At 38.0% G+C, this 18905-nt stretch overlaps 1 protein-coding gene across 1 annotated transcript; it reads left to right on the top strand.

The window, feature by feature from the left end:
* The first annotated feature begins 2236 nt into the window (after window positions 1-2236).
* CGA (glycoprotein hormones, alpha polypeptide) lies at window positions 2237-18510 on the top strand. The gene is made up of 4 exons (XM_007104011.3): window positions 2237-2330; window positions 16284-16390; window positions 17546-17730; window positions 18163-18510. Exons 2-4 carry the CDS (start codon window positions 16291-16293, stop codon window positions 18238-18240), a joined length of 363 nt encoding a protein of 120 aa, XP_007104073.1. The 5' UTR covers window positions 2237-2330; window positions 16284-16290; the 3' UTR covers window positions 18241-18510.
* The last annotated feature ends 395 nt before the right edge of the window (window positions 18511-18905 follow it).

Here is an 18905-nt window from a genome sequence, read left to right on the forward strand (position 1 = left end):
ATTTTGAAAAAGAATTCAGTATGTAAATGACAAAACGTCATTAGGAAAAATCCATGCATTGAGCATAGCTGGTATGTACTTCACTGTGTCATACCGCTATGCAAAGATGTTCCCAACACCTCCTCTGTACCATGACATGCTTTCAGGACTTTGCCTAGTAAAGGTGGCTATTTGCCTTGTCATCCTGAAACCGTGTAACTCCGATTGGGACTTGAACCCACACACTGGGACTTGAACCCAGCCAAAACCCAGATTGGGACTTGAACCCATGTTCTTTTAACTGAGATCACACACCTGGTCTCAGGACTTAATGAAGCTCAGGTTCTTGATGTCTCGTCACAGAAAGAATTCAGTGAGAGACAAAGTGATAGGTAAGAAGTGGATTTATTTAGAGAGAAACACACTCCACAGACAGAGTGTGGGCCACCTCAGAAGGCAAGAGCAGCCCCAGGGTATGGGGTTGTCAGTTTTTATAGGGATGGGTAATTTCACAGGCTACTAAGTGGGAGCAGTATTCCAACTATTTTGGGGAAGGGGTGGGGATTTCCAGGAATTGGGCCACTGCCCACTCTTTGACCTTTATGGTCAGACTTGGAACTGTCATGGCTCCTGTGGGTGTGTCATTTAGCTTGCTGATGTGTTACAATGAACATATACTGAGGCTCAAGGTCTAGTGGAAGTCGACTCATCTGTCTGCCATCTTGCACCTACTTGGTTCTAATCAGTTTATGTTGTGTCCTCAAACTAGGTCATTCTATTAAATGTGGTGCCCTGTCCCCTTCCCTCCTGTTTCAATCATTTAAGCAGGTAAGTTATGGAGTCCCCAGATAAAGAGAACCAGGAATGGCTTTCTTGACATAAGAGAAGCCATTTTGGCCTAAGCCGTTGTGTGATCTCAGGTGGGCAGGGTCAGGATGTTTCCCTGTGAGCTGAACAAAGGCACTTTAGTTTAACATTCAGACAGAGGGGCAGGGTTCCCCAAGGCAGGCCATTATGTATACGTATAGCTATAGACAGCATCCTTTTGGTGATTATAGTAACAAAAGCAACGGAAAACAGAGGTTAAAGTAAAAGAAACAGATCCAATATGGGGTCAGATTTTGTTCTTCTCCATTACAAAAGGTCAAAAGGAGAGAGGAGACTCCAGTCCATTGTCCTACCAACCTCCTAGAATCCTTCTTGCTGAAATCCATCTTGAGCCATGCGTGTGCCATCAGGAAGGACCTTGAGTCAGAGTGATTGGCCAGAGACAACCTGGAACTAACCCCATTACCATAAAACCTGAGTCTGCGAGCTAAATGGCAGAGCAGTTCTCCTGGGTTCCCTTAACCTGCTGCTCTGTGTCTGGGTGCCCCTTCCCAGTAAAGTCTCTTGCTTGTCAGCATGTGTGTCTCCTGGGACAATTCATTTTTGAGTGTTAGACAAGGGCTCACTCTTGGGCCCTGGAAGGGGTCCCTCTTCCTTCAATGAATGGAGTCTTGAACTTTTTTAGGATCACAACCCTAAAAGCAGGATAGACGCAGCCACAGCCATAGCCTGAAGTGCTTGGTGGGTTTTAGGAAGACAATGTACTGGGAACCTTGGAGCTAAGCCTTCCTCAGCTGGCAAGCCATAACATATGTAATTTCTGTTTAGGAAGAAACTGAGTTTTACAAAAGTGAAATGAGGGGGGAAAAGGCACAAATATTGAGAACCAACCAGTCCTTCTCAGCATTGCCTCATGCCTTCTCCATGCATCCTTATTAAAGCCAGATGCACATTTAATTTTAGAAAAGTCTAAATAGGTGTGTGTTTTATTTTTCTGTTTTCTACCGGAGTAATGTTGTAAGCTTAGAAATGCTCTATATCTAGCATCTGAAATTTACAGCTCTTCTGTTTTAAGTAAACATCAGGTACTTAGCTAATTAAATGTAATGCTTGTAGGATCCTGTTTATAGGAAAGTGTCAACTTTCAGGATGTTGTGTATAAGTCTTGATAAAATTATGTAGAAAATAACAGTGTACTCTTGTTTCATAGGCTGACCTTGCAGTCAACACCACCTGGAAATGGCTCAAAACAAAAAATGATCCAAGGGCTGAAAGGAGATAAGATCAAACTGATGTCATGGTAATTACACAAAGTACCATTCAATCATTGGATGGAATTTACTGTTGATCCTTGGACTTAGAGGCAGGTGGGAACATGCAGTTTTTATTACTCTGCTGGTATATAAGACAGGTGAGGACTTTATTAAGAGCAGTTACTGGGAAATCACAAGACGAAGCTAAAATCCCTCTTCAGATCCACAGTCAACTGCCCTGACCACATCCTGCAAAAAATCCAGAGGAAGGTAATATGAATGAAATAATTTGGGGGATTTTAATTGAGGAGTAAAATATTTGAGAATACAAGGGAGCTGGTTGTGCATAAACCTTAGTAAGAAGACAGGCATTTACACATTCTCTTTTCAGCACTCATGATTGAATTGGGAGGAAGTCTGCAAAATTGTGGTTTGTGATCACAGGCTAAGATGTTATCTAACTGAAGTCAGAAACCAACTGTCTCCTGCTGTGATGTGTGAGTGCCTGTCAGTAACTAAAAAGTTTTCTCAAGAAATACTGGATGTCATTTGAAAGGCATTCTTTTGAGTGGCTTCCAGGGGTCAGGAAGAGAGGGAGTAGACATGTAAGTTGCTGATATTGTTTTGTCATCAGTTGTTAAATGACACGTAACTACATCTTCAAACTGGTCAATGGTAAAGCAGCTCACCTGTTCAGCTGAATGACCATAGCTTCTGATATTTTTTGAATAGACAGACCCTCTTGGGTAGACTTGAATTGTAACACTGAAATCTCTTGAACAACAATTGTTTCCTTTTTCTTCTTTCATAGAATGCCACAAAGATAAGAGTTGGTAGTATTTCTCACTATTACTGATGGACCTTGCAATTCTACATCACTTGGCTAAGTCTAATTGGTTTGTTCTGCAGAGAGTTTCTAGAAATGTTTGCTAACTTTAGTTATATTTGCGTCAGTGCTGCTTGGAATGGCAGCTGGTTAGGGAATTAGGACTAGAAAATAAAAGTGCTCCTTTGTCCCTCCTTATTAATGTTGAGGATACAAGATTTGGGTACATGGAAGAATTATGAACTGACACTACATGGGTCCCTCAGGAATACTGAAGCTCCATTTCACTTTCATGGGAACTTTTGTTTCCTAAGCTCTACAATCTTCTCCCCACTCAAAAAAGAAGCTGTTTTATATTAGAACAGAGGAATATTCTTAAGTTTCTGAAGATGTCTTTTAAATAATTACTTAACACCAACTCAATTATTCAAAATATTGGTCACCCAAATTGATTGTAATACTTTGCTATAGTCTTGAATTATTTTTAAATGATAAGAATAACCACCATTTATGAAAAGTTTATGTGTCTTCATTTCAATTCTTTAACTTTGGTTTTGGTTTAAGTTTCTTTTCTTTTCTTTTTTTTTTTTTTGCAGTAATAGAGTCATTGAAATTTTGAGTCATATTTCTCACCATTTCTTGCTGAAAAAGGTAGCATGTGAAGTGTTAGAAAAGCAATTTATTATATTGCAGAACAGCTTCTCAGTTTCCATGTATATTTCTAAAATTTACATGAAAACTCAAAGTAAGAGCTAGGAAACAGAAGTAGTAAAATTAGAACATAATATGTGCGTTTTGTTCAAAGGTAGACCAAGATAATCTGCTTTCACAAAGAGAAAATGTACAGGAATCAGTTGATATTTCCATTGAGAACAGCATGACCTATAGCACCATACTTCCATTTTTATAGATTGTGAATCCCAGAGTAGTTTGCTATCAACTTATGATCCTTGCAGATTCTGGTTTTGGTATAACATTTCAGCATTCCCCATCATAATGTTGCACAAAATAATCCAGTAATTTCTTGATTCATCAGACTCAGAGATAACATTATAGAAATGCTCTAGCATCCGTTGTGCACTGGGGTAGGAGGAGGAGGAGAAAGAGAGAGAGAAGAGGGCACTTAGGCCAGAGCGGGAGCAGAATCAAGGGCAATACTATGAATTGAATTTGAAAAGACAACAGTAACATCATGATCCATGCTTAAATCAATGCCCTAAAGAGAATGGATTAACTGTGTGTTTCTAGGCTATAGAGGTAGTATAGGTGAAAGGGTACTATCTTAGGATCAGACCACTTTCCAGATGACTTTGGCAAATCCTTTTACTTCTCTCAAGTGTAGTTTTCTAGTCTACGAAATAGGTGACATAATAGTGCTTTCCCCAAAGAAGTGTAAAGAGAATCAAACAAGGGAAATGGATATGAAAGCCAATGCTTGTCCCCCGCCAGTCACTCCCCACCAATCAGACACTAGGCCTCATGACTTGGTCAGGTGTAAAATGCCTTTTTATCCGAATGAAATGGCTTTCTTAAGGCTGTTCTGAAGAAGGTGAAGTCAGATAAATATGCAAAATAAAAATTACACGAGCAAGTTATATTTGAGCTGGTATAACATAACATTACTCTAAAAAAAAAAAAGATGTCAGCATTCTATTTAGGGATATACCACCTGGAAAAAAAAACACATTTAAGAAGTTCATTGTGAAATATAAAGTCTTGAAGGCAGTGTAGTAAAATGCGGTTCAAAGCTTGCAGTTGTAAAGAGACATTCTGAAATCTTAGGTCTGCCAGTGGTGAATTTTGTGACTTTGTATAGGTTACTTCGCTTCTGGAATTCTTTTATCTGCCAAAACGAGAAGACTACCTCACAGGGTTGTCATGAATATTGAATATTTTTATGTGTTCAAGGTGCTCAAAAGAATACCTAGCACACACAAGTGTTCAATTAATGGTTGGTATTCTTTTTAATGTAGAAGTTATTATTGTTACCAAATTCAGTATGGCAGATACTGTGGGCAATGCTAACTCCGAATTTTTTTTCACACTTTGTTAGATTTCCCCTAATAGATTAACTGAATCTGTGTAATATAAATCACACCCCACAGAGGAAAAGTACCAGAAGAAAGTGGAGAGACAAGACTGGCATCCCATATCTCAAACCCTGGAGGAGAAATTTTTGTTATAAGAGACAGTGGTTGTTCCAGTTATCTATTACTGTGCATCAAAGTACTGAAAAACTTAGTGGGTAAAACAAGAAGTTATTATTATCTCTCAAGGTCCTGCAGGTGGATTGGGCTCAGCTGGGCCGTTCTTAACTTGGATTTCTCATGCATTTGTGATCAGATATTGGCTGGGGCTGGAGTCATCTGAAGGCTTGATTGGGCTGGTCATCCAAATGGCTTCTTCACTCATTACTTCTTGGCTTCTTTCTCTTTCTCTATGTGGCATCTCGTTCTCCAGGTCCAGTCCACGTGGCTTATAGCCTTCTTATTGTGTGGTGGTCTCAGACTAGTAGCACTTCTTACACGGCAACTGGCTTCTAAGACACAGGAAGCAGAAACTGCCAGGTCAGTGCAGGGCTACTCCCACGACTGGCCCAGTGTTGTATTGGTGTAAGGGACACTCTCATGACTGCCTTATTCTATTGGTGTAAGTAGTCATAGGGCTCACCTAGATCAACGGGATACAAAGATAGACCACCTTTCCATATGGAAGTGGCAAGGTCATACCACAGAGTGAATGTAGGCTGAGATATTTTTGTGGCCATCTTTGGGAAGTACACCTGCCATAGCAGAGAAAACAGGGGCAATAAACAATAAGGGGCTTCTCTTTGCAGTTCTGCTCTGTTTTTTTTTTAAACTATTATTTATTTTTATTTTTACTTTTGGCTGCACCGCGCAGCATGTGGGATCTTAGTTCCCCAACCAGGGATCGAACCCGTGCCCCCTGCAGTGGAAACGTGGAGTCCCAACCACTGGACCTCTAGGGAATTCCCTGCTTTGTTTTTATCACAGAAAAAAATGCTTATAATGTGAGGTGCTGGGGTTGAGAAATCTACAAACCCAGCCTGTCCATTCTATTATTGAGAGACTTTAAGGTAAATTAAATGTTTCTATAATCTAGTGCTTTTAAATGGAAATGATACTTGGTGTGTCAAAAAATTGCACGAAAACAGCTCAGATAAAGAACAAAATGTAATGCACAAATTTTAAAAGTTACAAGAATGATTCTTATATTGCTATAATAATGCTCTGTTTAAAACTTTTCTGGCCTTTGGATGTTTTACTTTTCTGAGTGATAAGTTGACACTACTTAATGCTTTGTTCCTGATAGCATTTATTACTGCAATAATGTTAATTTTAAAAATTGGGTATTTTTAAACAACAAATATTTGAATTTCTCATTTAAAACAATATTTTATGGTACATAGAGTTTGTCCTATCAAAATTTCTTGTTGATTTAGTTTGCAGACAATTTAAAAAATGCTGATGTGCTAGAAAAACCAGAAGGGTAATGGAAGAACTAAGATTTTAATTACATAATTATGTTAACATTGTAAAGTGCCTTAAAATAACAAAGTAGAAAGTGTACATCTTATTTTAAGTCCCTTGAATTTAGTCAATTAAGAATCTTCTCAAAATATGATTGTTAAAAGAATCGTCATAAAGGAATTGAAATTTTTATAATCCTATGAGTACTTCAATTTCCTTCTAAATACTGCCTGCTCTTTTTCTTTTTTTTTTAGCGGTACGCGTCCCTCTCACTGCTGTGGCCCCTCCCGTTGCGGAGCACAGGCTCCGGACGCGCAGGCTCAGCGGCCATGGCTCACGGGCCCAGCCGCTCCGCGGCATGTGGGGTCTTCCCAGACCGGGGCACGAACCCGTGTCCCTTGCATCGGCAGGCGGACTCCCAACCACTGCGCCACCAGGGAAGCCCTCTTTTTCTTTTTAAAAAATAAATATTTAAAGGTCATCTTTTGTTCTGTTTGTTTTTATGGAAACCCCTGGGTTTTTTGTTTGTTTTTTTGCAAAGTATACTTGTACAAGTTGTACTTTATGTCTTTTGCCTCTAACACCCCCTTTTTTCACTCTTCATTTCATCTGGAAAATTAAGTCGGCTCCCTTTTAGAATTTTGCGAAGCCAAAAAACACTGTTAAGTAATTGATAAACAGAAATCCCACCCCAAATACAGCTGCTGAACTGCGTGACATCACTTATTTTCCTCTGGACATTGGGACACTTTTGGGATACACTATTTGCATTTGCAACCCCTGTGATTAGGCTGGGGAAGTTATGCGGACTGCTGAAAACACAAAGCTCCTGTACAAATGTTAAAACAGTAAAATATATATTTACTACCGTCGTGTTTTTCTTCCCCATGAAATATGTGTTCTTTATTCTCATTAGTTTTTCACCTCTCCATTTTCCTGTCCCCAGCCTATCAAATGTTTCAACATCTACGAATGCTTTTACTACAGCATTCATCGCTCTAACTCACAGTCATTTGCCTTTGTATCTGGGTCAGAGAGCAGGAAACTTATTCATATTTGTGTCACCCATACTTGGCACAGTGCCTGGCACGTAGCAGGTACTTATTCAAAGTCTTTAAATCTTTCAAATGTTCAATTTGGACCTTAAATTTTGCACTTTACAATGTTGAACTGTCAAATCATCCAAAACTCATCTTTTCATAAAATAGAGAAAGCATTAATTATCTATATCAAAGAATGAATGAGGGGATTTGAGACAGATCATGGGAGTATTAACCGTTTCTCTCTCAGCCATCCTTTGACGATCAGTGAATGCGATACTGGGTCTCAAGGTCACTCTAGTGCCTAGGAGCAATATTTGAATGTCTACTTCGAAGATCTGAGAACTTGGAGGATTACTGAGGTTGGGGGCTGGAGCATGGGATCACAGAAGACATTCACTGCTCGACCTGGGATTCAGAATATGTTACAAGAACAGGGTAAAAACCCACTTGCTGCAACTAGAGCACATGAAGAAAGAAAACTAGTAGCCAAGGCTACTCCAAGTTGAGTTTCCTGATCACTGACCCCAGACTCTTTAAATTCGTCCAGCAGGAGACATCAGTGGTCACTTGGTGGGACGTGGAGGTGAGCCTGTTCGGGGACCGGCTCCATGGGAGTTGGGGGGATGAAGGATGAAGGGTGCTGAACATTCACTTACCCTTGCGATGCTCCACCTTCACGTCTCTCATCCAGGCTGAACTACTGCTATTCGCTGGACCAGGCAAGATGCTAAAACTTACAGGCCTCTCCTCTGTTTAACAAACAATTCTTACCTACCTGTCTCATGCCAGGCAGTGTGCTGGGGATTAAAGTCTTTGCTTTCAAGGGTCCTTTTCATTAGTGATCCTTCACTGAAGGCTGCCTACTTTTCTTCTTCTTGGTAGTTAGCTGGGCTAGATGGGGCTAATGAAGTGAAACCTTAGGTTAACTCTCTAGAAATCAGTTAGATTTAACCTGTTTTGTTAACAAAGAATTATGCCTCTACCCTAGCCAGTCATCTCAAAAATGTGCTATGAGTCAGTTGGGCTTCCTGGTGTGGAGAGATGGGTGAGTCACTGCATCTACCACCACCGTTAGAAAAATCGAAAACCTTACTCTTTGGCAGTGGGGGAGCAATGGCAGCATCTTTGCAGGTAAATGAAGAGCAGGATGTCACATTGTACCAAACACTTGTCTTCTTGGAACAATCTTTTATATATATGTATATGTACATATATGTGTATTTGTGTACATACATGTATGTACACATATATACGTCCATCCATATATGTGTGTGTATGTATAATTGGCCTTGAAGCCTTTCAATAATAGGATTGACAGGCTGGGATGATAGATTTCTCAGTCCTGGCACCTTACCTTATAAACACTTTTTTTCTGTGATAAAAACAGAACAGAGGAGCTGCAAAGGGAAGCCCCCTTATTGTTCATTGTCCCTAAGTTTTCACTGCTATGGCAGGTGTACTTTTCAAAACTGGCCAGAAAAAAAAATCTCAGTCTAAATTCATTCTGCAGTATGACTTTGCCACTCCCACATCAAAAAGTAGTGTCTATCTTTGTACCCTGTTTGATAGATGGGGTTGGTGTGTATGTGTATGGTACTTGGTGTGTCAAGATATGTAGAGAGAGATATATATAGATATATACTGATGTCCGTGTGTGTGTACACTGCTATTTACCTATTATATAAATCATTTAATACATTAATTATATATTAATGTATATAATCACAATAAATAATATGCAAACATATTAAATAATAATGGTAAGTTTAACATTGTAAATCAACTATACTTCTATGAAAAATAAAAAATAATAGTAAATCATGGCAATAATATTCTTTAATACTTTTAAGAATGCTATCTTTTCTTCACAGTCTTATATTAAGAACATAAATTTGCCCACATACCTAGTTTGATATAAAGTAACAGATACCCAGTTGAAACACTGAAGCTCTTATATATGATTTTTATTAATGTTTTCTTTTGAATTTTTTTTTTTTTTTTTTTTTTTTTTTTTTTTGCGGTTCACGGGCCTCTCACTGTTGTGGCCTCTCCCGTTGCGGAGCACAGGCTCCGGACGCGCAGGCTCAGCGGCCATGGCTCACGGGCCCAGCCGCTCCGCGGCAAGTGGAATCTTCCCAGACCGGGGCACGAACCCGTGTCCCCTGCATAGGCAGGCGGATTCTCAACCACTGCGCCACCAGAGAAGCCCTTCTTTTGAATTCTTATGACTTTTATATCTTAGCATAAAATGGCTCTTACCTGTGGCATATTTAACACTTAACACATTCATGTGTTAGCCAGCTACAAATTCTATAGCTAAGTGAGAATATGTCGTCTCTAATGAATTTATTATCTGAAAATATTTTATTTTATTAAAACTTATTCTAAGTTGTCATTCAAGAGTTATCTTGTTTCTCAGTATGAATGACAGCTCTACATAAACAACTTTTGATTGATACTGTTACTGTTCTAAAGTCCCGATGCAACACAACTGCATCTACTCTGTGCAAGACCTTGTGCTAGGATGGGGGTGGGTTAGAGGGGCACAGTTTCTACCCTTAAGAAGCTTTACATGGATGGAAAGACAAACAGGTATATAACTAGCTAGAGTTCAGGACAGACTGTGGAACTTCATCTAAGAATTATAAGCAAAGTGATGGATAAATGCAGTGGAGAGTTATTTATTCTCCCTTTGGGCTTGGATGAAACCTTCACAATGAAGCTGGTGGCTGGGCAGCTCCTTAAAAAACTCTGAGGTGGATGGCTGAGAAGGGGGAGAAAGGCCTTACAGGTTAAGTCAAGAATACACACATTTTCTTGGCCTCATTTTATTCTGATGGGGCAGGTGGCAGGAGGTAAGGGTGTGTTGAGTGGGTGTTGGAGATGCACTGTGGGGTTGGATATATAGAGTCTGTGATGCCTGCAGTGTCCTCACTCGGAATACCAAGAGGCTGAGATTAGTACATCTGATTTAGATTGAGCATGTTTTGCAAAATAGCATAAATCCCAGCTGAACATAATTATTGTTCCTGCCCTGGGTCTTAATGTTTTTCTTCCATATTCCAAAACAGAAAGGCCTAAGGGTGATTAGGCTGATGAAAACATTTATTAAAATGTTTTCGGAAACACCTAGAATTTGAGGGTTAATCCCTTTCTGCTTGGTTAATCTCATCTCTTTTTAAAATAAAGACAAAGCCGTTTCTGTTATTGAAAGCTAAAGCAATGGTGACTTTGGTTCTGCTTTTTCAATCTTCTCTTCACTTTATCATAAAGCAAATCCTAAAATATGCATCCGTTTCATGCTCTTTCTGCAATCTTGTTATAAATGCTTCTCTCTGAATTAATTCTGATATAATTGTTCACTGCATAATGCTGAATTTTCATAATATATGAGCTGCAATATCAAAGCACAAAAATGATACTAGTTTAAAAAGGAAACCAGTTTCAATTCTGAAATTTTCCTTGTGGCTTTGTATATCACTTAAGAAGTAGCTCTCAAATTTCGGCTCTTAGAATCTGTTTATGATCTTAAAAATTATTGAAGAGCTCAAATAATTTTTTAAATGAATTTATACTTATCAAGAGTTACTGATATAGAAATTATGTTGGGAAAAGTTTTAAAATATTTATTCTTTTTTTTTTTTTTTTTTTGGCCACATGGCTTGTGGGATCTTATTTCCCTGACCAGGGATTGAACCTGGGCCCTCAGCAGTGAAAGCACCAAGCATTGGACTGCCAGGGAATTCCCAGAAATATTTATTCCTTTAAAAACAACAGCTTAAAACCCATCACATGTTAACACAAATACAATATATTTATAAAAAATGAAAATTTCCGAAACAAAAAAAATCAGTGAGAAGAGTGGCATTGTTTTACCTTTTTGCAATTTTTTTTTTTTTTTTTTTTTTTTTGCCACATCCTGAGGCTTGTGGGATCTTAGTTTGCCAACCATGGACTGAACCTGAGGTCATGGCAGTGAAAGCGTCAAGTCCCAACCACTGGACCACCAGGGAATTCCCTCTTTTTGAAAATTTAAAAAGTACTGGGCAAATAGAACATAGCTACATTCTCAGGTGCTTCTTTATTCAATCTGTTGCAATATCACATGTCATGTAGCCTCTAGAAAATTTCTCTGAACACTCATGAGGGGATGAGAGTGAAAAACCCAAACATCATCTTAGTATTATTATGAAAATAATTTTGACCTCACAGACCCACTAAAAGTGTTTAGGGTCCCCAGATCTCACTTTGAGAGCCACTGACTTAGGACAATATTTATTCAGTGTTAATTATGGGTGAAGATAAATAAAACCCATAATTACTTGTGTATAAGTATATAAATCAGGTAGAAATAATGACATACATATGTTTTAGCCTTACCTACACATAAACAGTCTGTTTTCTGTATTATAAACTGTTGGTTCTACTGTCTGACAAATTATTCTTATAAGATACATGGGTTGATATAAACATCTGGCAAAAACATGGTCTTATCATGTCAGTCTACATGAAAAATAACCACAGGTTTTGAATCACATGGAATTATAAATCTCATTCTGAAATTTTTTTAAAAGAAATTTTGGTTTTGATAAATTATAGATTTAGAGGAAGCTGCCCCCCCCAAATGTACAGGGAAGTCCTGAGTATCCTTTAGCTAGTTCCCTCAATGATAATACCTTCCAAAACTATAGTACAAGGGGAAAACCAGGAAATTGACACTGGTACAACCCACAGTTTACTTGGATTTCATTAGTATTGTGTGTATGTGTGTGTTTCTGTGCAATTTCATCCCATGTTATTTTGTGACACTATCACAATCAAGATAAAGAACTGTTCCATCACCACAAGGCTCCCTCATTCTATCTTTGTATAGCCACATTTACTTACTCCCCTCAACTTTCTCCCCACATACTAACTCCTTGAAACTGCTAATGTAGCATCTCTATAATTTTATCATTTCAAGAGTGTTATATAAATGGAATCACACAGAATGCAACCTTCACTCAGCAGGATACCCTTGAGATCCATCCAAGTTGCATGTGTATCAATAACATGTTCCTATTTGTTGCTACATAGTATATAATCTGGTATTGGAAGTACCATTGTTTGCAGAACCAACCATTCCTCTGCTGTTGGGCATCTGGATCATTTTCAGTTTGGAGCTATTATAAATAAAGATGCTATGACCCTTTGTATACATTTTATTTGAACATAGTTTTCATTTCTCTGAGATAAATGCCCAAGTACAACTGCTGGGTTATATGGTTAAGTACATGTTCAGTTTTATAAGAAACTTCCAAACTATTTTCCAGAGCGCTGTACCATTTTATATTTCCACCAGCAACGTCTGAATTATCCTGTTTCTCTGCATCCATTTGGTGTTATTTTTATGTCAGCTAGCTGACAGGTATATAATATCTCATTGTGGTTTTAATTTGCATGTCCCTAATGGTTGATGTAGAATACATTAAATGTGCTTACTTGCTATCTATATATCTTCTCCAGTGCAATGCCCATTTTTCAATTGGATTTTTTAAATTGAGTTTTGAGAGTTCTTTATATATTCCAGATACTAGTCCTCTGTTAGACATGTGGCTTGCAAACATTTTCTCTAAGTCCATATCTTGTATTTTCATCCTCTTGGAGGATTAACCCATAATTTGGATGAGGTCTAATTTTTTCCTTTTATGGATTTCATTGTCAACTCTAAAAACTATTCACCTAGCCCCTGCCCGCCCTTCCCAATGTTTTCCTAAAAATTTTATAGTTTCACATTTTACAGTTAAGTCGATGATCCATTTTGAATTAATTTTCATATAAGGTATGAGATTTACATTAAGGTGTTTGTTTATATGTTTGTTTTGTTCTGTTTTTGTATTTGTTTTGCCTATGGCTGTCCAATTGTTATAGCAGCCATTATTGAAAAAGTCGAAATCCTCTGTTAAATTGCTTTAGCATCTTTGTCAAAAGCCAGCTGGGCATATTTTTTGGCTCTCTATTCTGTTCCATTGGTCTGTGTATCCCTCCGCTAATATCATGCTGTTTTATTACTGTAGTTATAGAGTAAGACAACACTGGGAAGACTGGTTCCTCCCACTTTGTTTCTAAAATTGTTTTAGCTATTCTAGATCCTTTGCCATTCAATAATCATAAACTTCTCTGTGTCTACAAAAGCTGTGCTAGGATTCTGATAGGTATTTCATTAAACATAGAGACCAATTTGGAGAGAATTGACATCTTTACCATGTTGAGTCTTCCAATCCATGCACATGATATGCCTCTCTGTTTATTTAGGTCTTTAATTTACTTCATCAGTATTTTGTAACTTTCAGTGTACAAGTCCTGTCCACATTTTGTTAGATTTATACGTAAGTATTTTATTTTCTTTGGAGCGATTATAAATAGTATTGTGTTTTTAATTTGTTTCCACATTATTGTTTTTAGTATACAGAAATGTAGTGGATTTTTATGTGTTGTTTTTGTCATGCAATTTTGCTGAGCTCACTAATTAGTTCCAGAACATTTTTTGTAGGTTCCCTGTTTTGCTTTTTTTTAAAAATGTAGATGATCATTATCATCTATAAATACAGATAGTTTTACTTCTTTATTTTAAATTTGTGTGCCTTAATTTCTTTTTCTTGTCATATTGTGCTGGCCAGAATGTCCAGCACTATATTGAATAACAGTGTGAGAGTGGACATCCTTGCCATGTTCCTGATCTTAAGGGGAAAGCACTTGGTTTTTCACCATTAAGTGTGATGTTATCTGTAGGTTTTTGTAAATGCTCTCTATCAAGTTGAGAAAACCCTTTTGGTTCTTGTTTGATGAGAGTTTTTTTTTTTTTTTTTTTTTGTGGTACGCAGGCCTCTCACTGTTGTGGCCTCTCCCGTTGCGGAGCACAGGCTCCGGACGCGCAGGCTCAGAGGCCATGGCTCATGGGCCCAGCCACTCCGCGGCACGTGGGATCTTCCCGGCCCGGCACACGAACCCGTGTCCCCTGCATCGTCAGGCGGACTCTCAACCACTGTGCCACCAGGGAAGCCCCTTGATGAGAGTTTTTATCATGAAGGAGTACTGGATGCTGTCAAATGCTTTCCTGTGTTGATTGATATAATCATATGATTTTTCTTTATTCTTTTGATATAGTGGATTACAATAAAGTGATTTTCAAATGTTGAAACAGCCTTGAATACTATGAATTATTTTCAGTTGGTTGTGTCGAATAATTCTTCTTATACATTACAGGGTTCAATTCGCTATTATTTTGTTTTGGAGTTTTGCATCTAATTTCATGAGATATACCAGTCTCTTGTTTTCTTTTTTTGTTCTGTATTTGTCTGGTTTTGGTGTCAGGGTAATCCTGGCCTCATAAACTGAGTTGGGAACTGTTCCATTCTCTTCTATTTTATGAAAGTGACTCTGTAAAATTGGTGTTAATTCTTTAAATGTTCTGAATTGTCTTCTCATTGGTAATTAATTCTCTGTCTCTGTTATCTTTCATGGTTTGAACATAAGCACTTTAAAAATGGGGATAAAAATCTGTCCCTTTTACATATATACAATGGAATATTACTCAGCCATAAAAAGAAATGAAATTGAGTTATTTGTAGTGAGGTGGATGGACCTAGAGTCTGTCATACAGAGTGAAGTCAGAAAGAGAAAAACAAATAACGTATGTTAACGCATATATATGGAATCTAAAAAAAAATATGGTACTGATGAACCTAGTTGCAAGGCAGGAATAAAGATGTAGACATAGAGAATGGACTTGAGGACACGGGGTGGGAGGGGGAAGCTGGGGCATAGTGAGAATAGCATTGACATGTATACACTACTGAATGTAAAATAGTTAGCTAGTGGGAAGCAGCAGCATAGCACAGGGAGATCAGCTCGGTGCTTTGTGACCACCTAAAGGGGTGGGATAGGGAGGGTGGGAGGGAGGCTCAAGAGGGAGGGGATATGGGGATATATGTATGCATATGGCTGATTCACTTTGGTGTACAACAGAAACTTAACACAGTATTGTGAAGCAATCATACTCCAATAAAGATGTATTAAAAAAAATTTTGTCCCTTTTATCTTACATGAGATTTTTCTAGAACATGTAGGGATAAAACCCAGTTCTTAAATGCGGTGAGGTCAATGCCTGGATAAATGGTCAATCACTCAGCTGACCTTGCATAACCTGATCTCATGTACTCAGAATGCTTAGGTAAATCTGTATCTACAGGTATAAATAAGTCAGGAAGTGCATTTAGGAAAACTTTGATTGATACTACCTGCTGTCTACTCTTGCCACATTGCTGGGTTAGTATTTACTTTGCACATTGATAACTAGACTTACAGCCCAGCTACTGACAGTGAAAAAAAAGCAGGAGAGATATTATCCTTTCTTTCTGTTCTCCCACCTGGGAATGTGGAGATGGGAAGGATGGGCTCAAATGCTTGTATATTTTATATATCATATATAAGCTTATCTATCTATCTGTCTATGTATCCATCCATCCATCCACTCATATTGATATCCTCAGATATTATCTAGTTGAAATTTCATGTTTCATAAATAAGGACATTAAAGCTTCTTAACAGGATGTTAAGATTTTAAAAAGAGAACTTCTTGTTATCATTATACCTGATTCTACTGGTTGATGTGAGAAGTGGGAAGAGTCAATTCTCTGCCTCTTTCCAAGAGAGAAATTGCTTTTTTTATACATGGCTTTAGAGTGTATTGGGAACTGTAAGCAGAGGGGTCAAGACACTGATGACTATTACTATTAATAGTAGTAATATTAAAATTACTGGTTGTTGTTATGCCTGTTAAGCCAATTTTATAGTAACTTTTTTTCCCATGTCTGTTTTGCAGAAGAGCCATGGATTACTACAGAAAATATGCAGCTGTCATTCTGGCCACATTGTCTGTGTTTCTGCAAATTCTCCATTCCTTTCCTGATGGAGAGTTTACAATGCAGGGTGTGTGACCAAACTTGGGTTTGCAGTAACAAGAAAGCACACATTTCTAGATGTACATCAATAACTCCATTAATTACATTTCTATCTCCTTTTCAAATGTGATAAATCTTTGCTGTTGGATATCTATCTAGGCACTTTTAGATTGTGAACATAAAATTAAACTAGGTTCCAAAAATGTACAGTGAAAATGATATCTTCCATGTCCATTTAAATAGCAGCCTGTACATTTCCATCTGAAATAGATTCCTGATTATTCTTTATCTGAGTTTTACAAGCAGAAAGTGCTCCTTATTCAGTCTAGCTAGTTGACTTTTTCTTTTTTTTACATGTCTAGCTGAAGATTTGGGAGGATTTTAACATTGCCTTTGTAGATGAGTTTTCAAATCAGTTAACAAGTGAGAAAACAAAACCATTTTATGCAGTAAATTTGTTTTGCTGTATTTTCTGAAAAATCTCATATAGTAGCCGATATAATTCCATCTGCTATGAAATTGTGAGCTACTATTGGTGATGGTTTTTCTCTAGACAAGTGATAATATTTTAACCCCTGTTCCCAAGTGCAGATGCCTGATCTCATATCAGGCTGTCCCACTCACCATGCTTTCTTAATTCTGACATGCTTTTCTTTGTCAGTATTTGGAGTTGCTATGGGGGAAAAACAATAGCAGATTCTAAATGGGAAAATATTTTGCCTCTGGGCAAAATCCTTCTTCTGGATGAGCATGGTGTTTTCATCTGTCAAGTTTTGCATTCCCTATAGACATACTATCAGCACTGGAATTGAGAAGTCATACTTAAAGAAAGAGAAACTACTGCTACTGAGATTTCCCATGCATATCTGCAAAAATCGTTTTCCCATGAAAATAACTGTAGTCGGTACAAACAGATACTGTGTATGAGATGAACATACAGCCAAAAAGTATTGGGTTGGCCAAAAAGTTCGTTCGGGTTTTCCATGTTACGGAAGAACCCGATGAACTTTTGGGTCAACCCAATATTTATTTATTTATTTATTTAATTTCTTTTGATTTCCAATAGAAAAAAAGAATATTTGCTGTCCCATAATACGGAAAAATGCATAGTTTCTTTTAAAATTATTTTTGGATTATTTTACTCTTTGCCTTTTTTTTTTCCTTTCTTTTTTTCTGGTGATAGGCTGCCCAGAATGCAAGCTAAAGGAAAACAAATACTTCTCCAAGCTGGGTGCCCCAATCTATCAGTGCATGGGCTGCTGCTTCTCCAGAGCATACCCCACTCCAGCGAGGTCCAAGAAGACAATGTTGGTCCCAAAGAACATCACCTCCGAAGCCACATGCTGTGTGGCCAAAGCATTTACCAAGGTGAGAACTGAAAGGGCCCCAGAAACTTTCTAACAGTTCAACCAGAGAAATGTCCTCAGAGCACATCCATGGGGTTTAATGCCAGAGGTGTCTGATGACCCACGCTTCATTGGGCATTTGTAGAGTGAAGGGCTGCATTTGTCCCCTTTAATCAAAAGAGTTAGCGACCTTGTGGGCACAGCCTGGATTTATTCTGAATGAAGAGAGTAGGGGTAGAGGTGATGAGGGGCAAGTTGGGAGAGAGTATAGAATACTTAGTGCAAACCTAAGCTTTCAGAGTGAAAATACCAGCTGAAAAGGAGAATATGCAAATATAGCAAGCATCTATTTAATTCAGCTGGCTAGGGTCAATTTTATTTAACAGTTTTCAATTTTGCCTACCTATCTATCTATCTATATCTATCATCTATCTTTTTTTCCCTTCCTCCTTAGGCTACAGTAATGGGAAATGCCAGAGTGGAGAATCACACTGAGTGCCACTGCAGTACTTGTTATTATCACAAATCTTAAATACTTTGCAAAGGGCCATGTTGATGACTGCTGATTTCCTGAAATGGAAAATTAATTTGTTCAGTGTTTATGACTTTGCAAGATAAAACCCTCCTTTTCCTTACCATACCATTTTTTACACGCTTTAAGAATATACTGCAGCTTTACTGCCTTTCTCTTTATCCTACAGTATAATCAGCAGTCTTGTTCTTTTCATTTGGAATGAAATACAGCATTTAGCATGACCATAAAAAGCTCGTTCCGCTGGAAATAAAGTCTTTTAAATCATCATTCTACCACTGAATTCTATTTTTTTCTGAAAAGTTTCAAGCCAGTTACTTTTAATAGGATTAATGGGAGGGAGGGAGCCAGTGTGGGCCCCTATATACTCAGTGACCGGACACTGAAGAATCTTGTTCCCACCAAGCCTTCCAGAGCAAGCTGTGAGTCCTTCGGCCAGTGCACTAGTTATGAGACAATCCATTGGGGTGAAGGAAGAAAATATAATTTCTATTTCTATTCATTTTTGCATCATCCCTTTAGATGACCATTTGGATGAGTTTTATAGAAGTACAGATACATTAGTATGGTCATGCATGTATAAAATTTATAAATAAATAATAAATATGCAGATATTGAGGATGTTTGGTCCGAAACTTTTTTACTGGTAGAAGTTTTCAATCAGG

This window comes from Physeter macrocephalus, chromosome 10, assembly GCF_002837175.3.
Source record: "Physeter macrocephalus isolate SW-GA chromosome 10, ASM283717v5, whole genome shotgun sequence".
NCBI lineage: Eukaryota > Metazoa > Chordata > Mammalia > Artiodactyla > Physeteridae > Physeter > Physeter macrocephalus.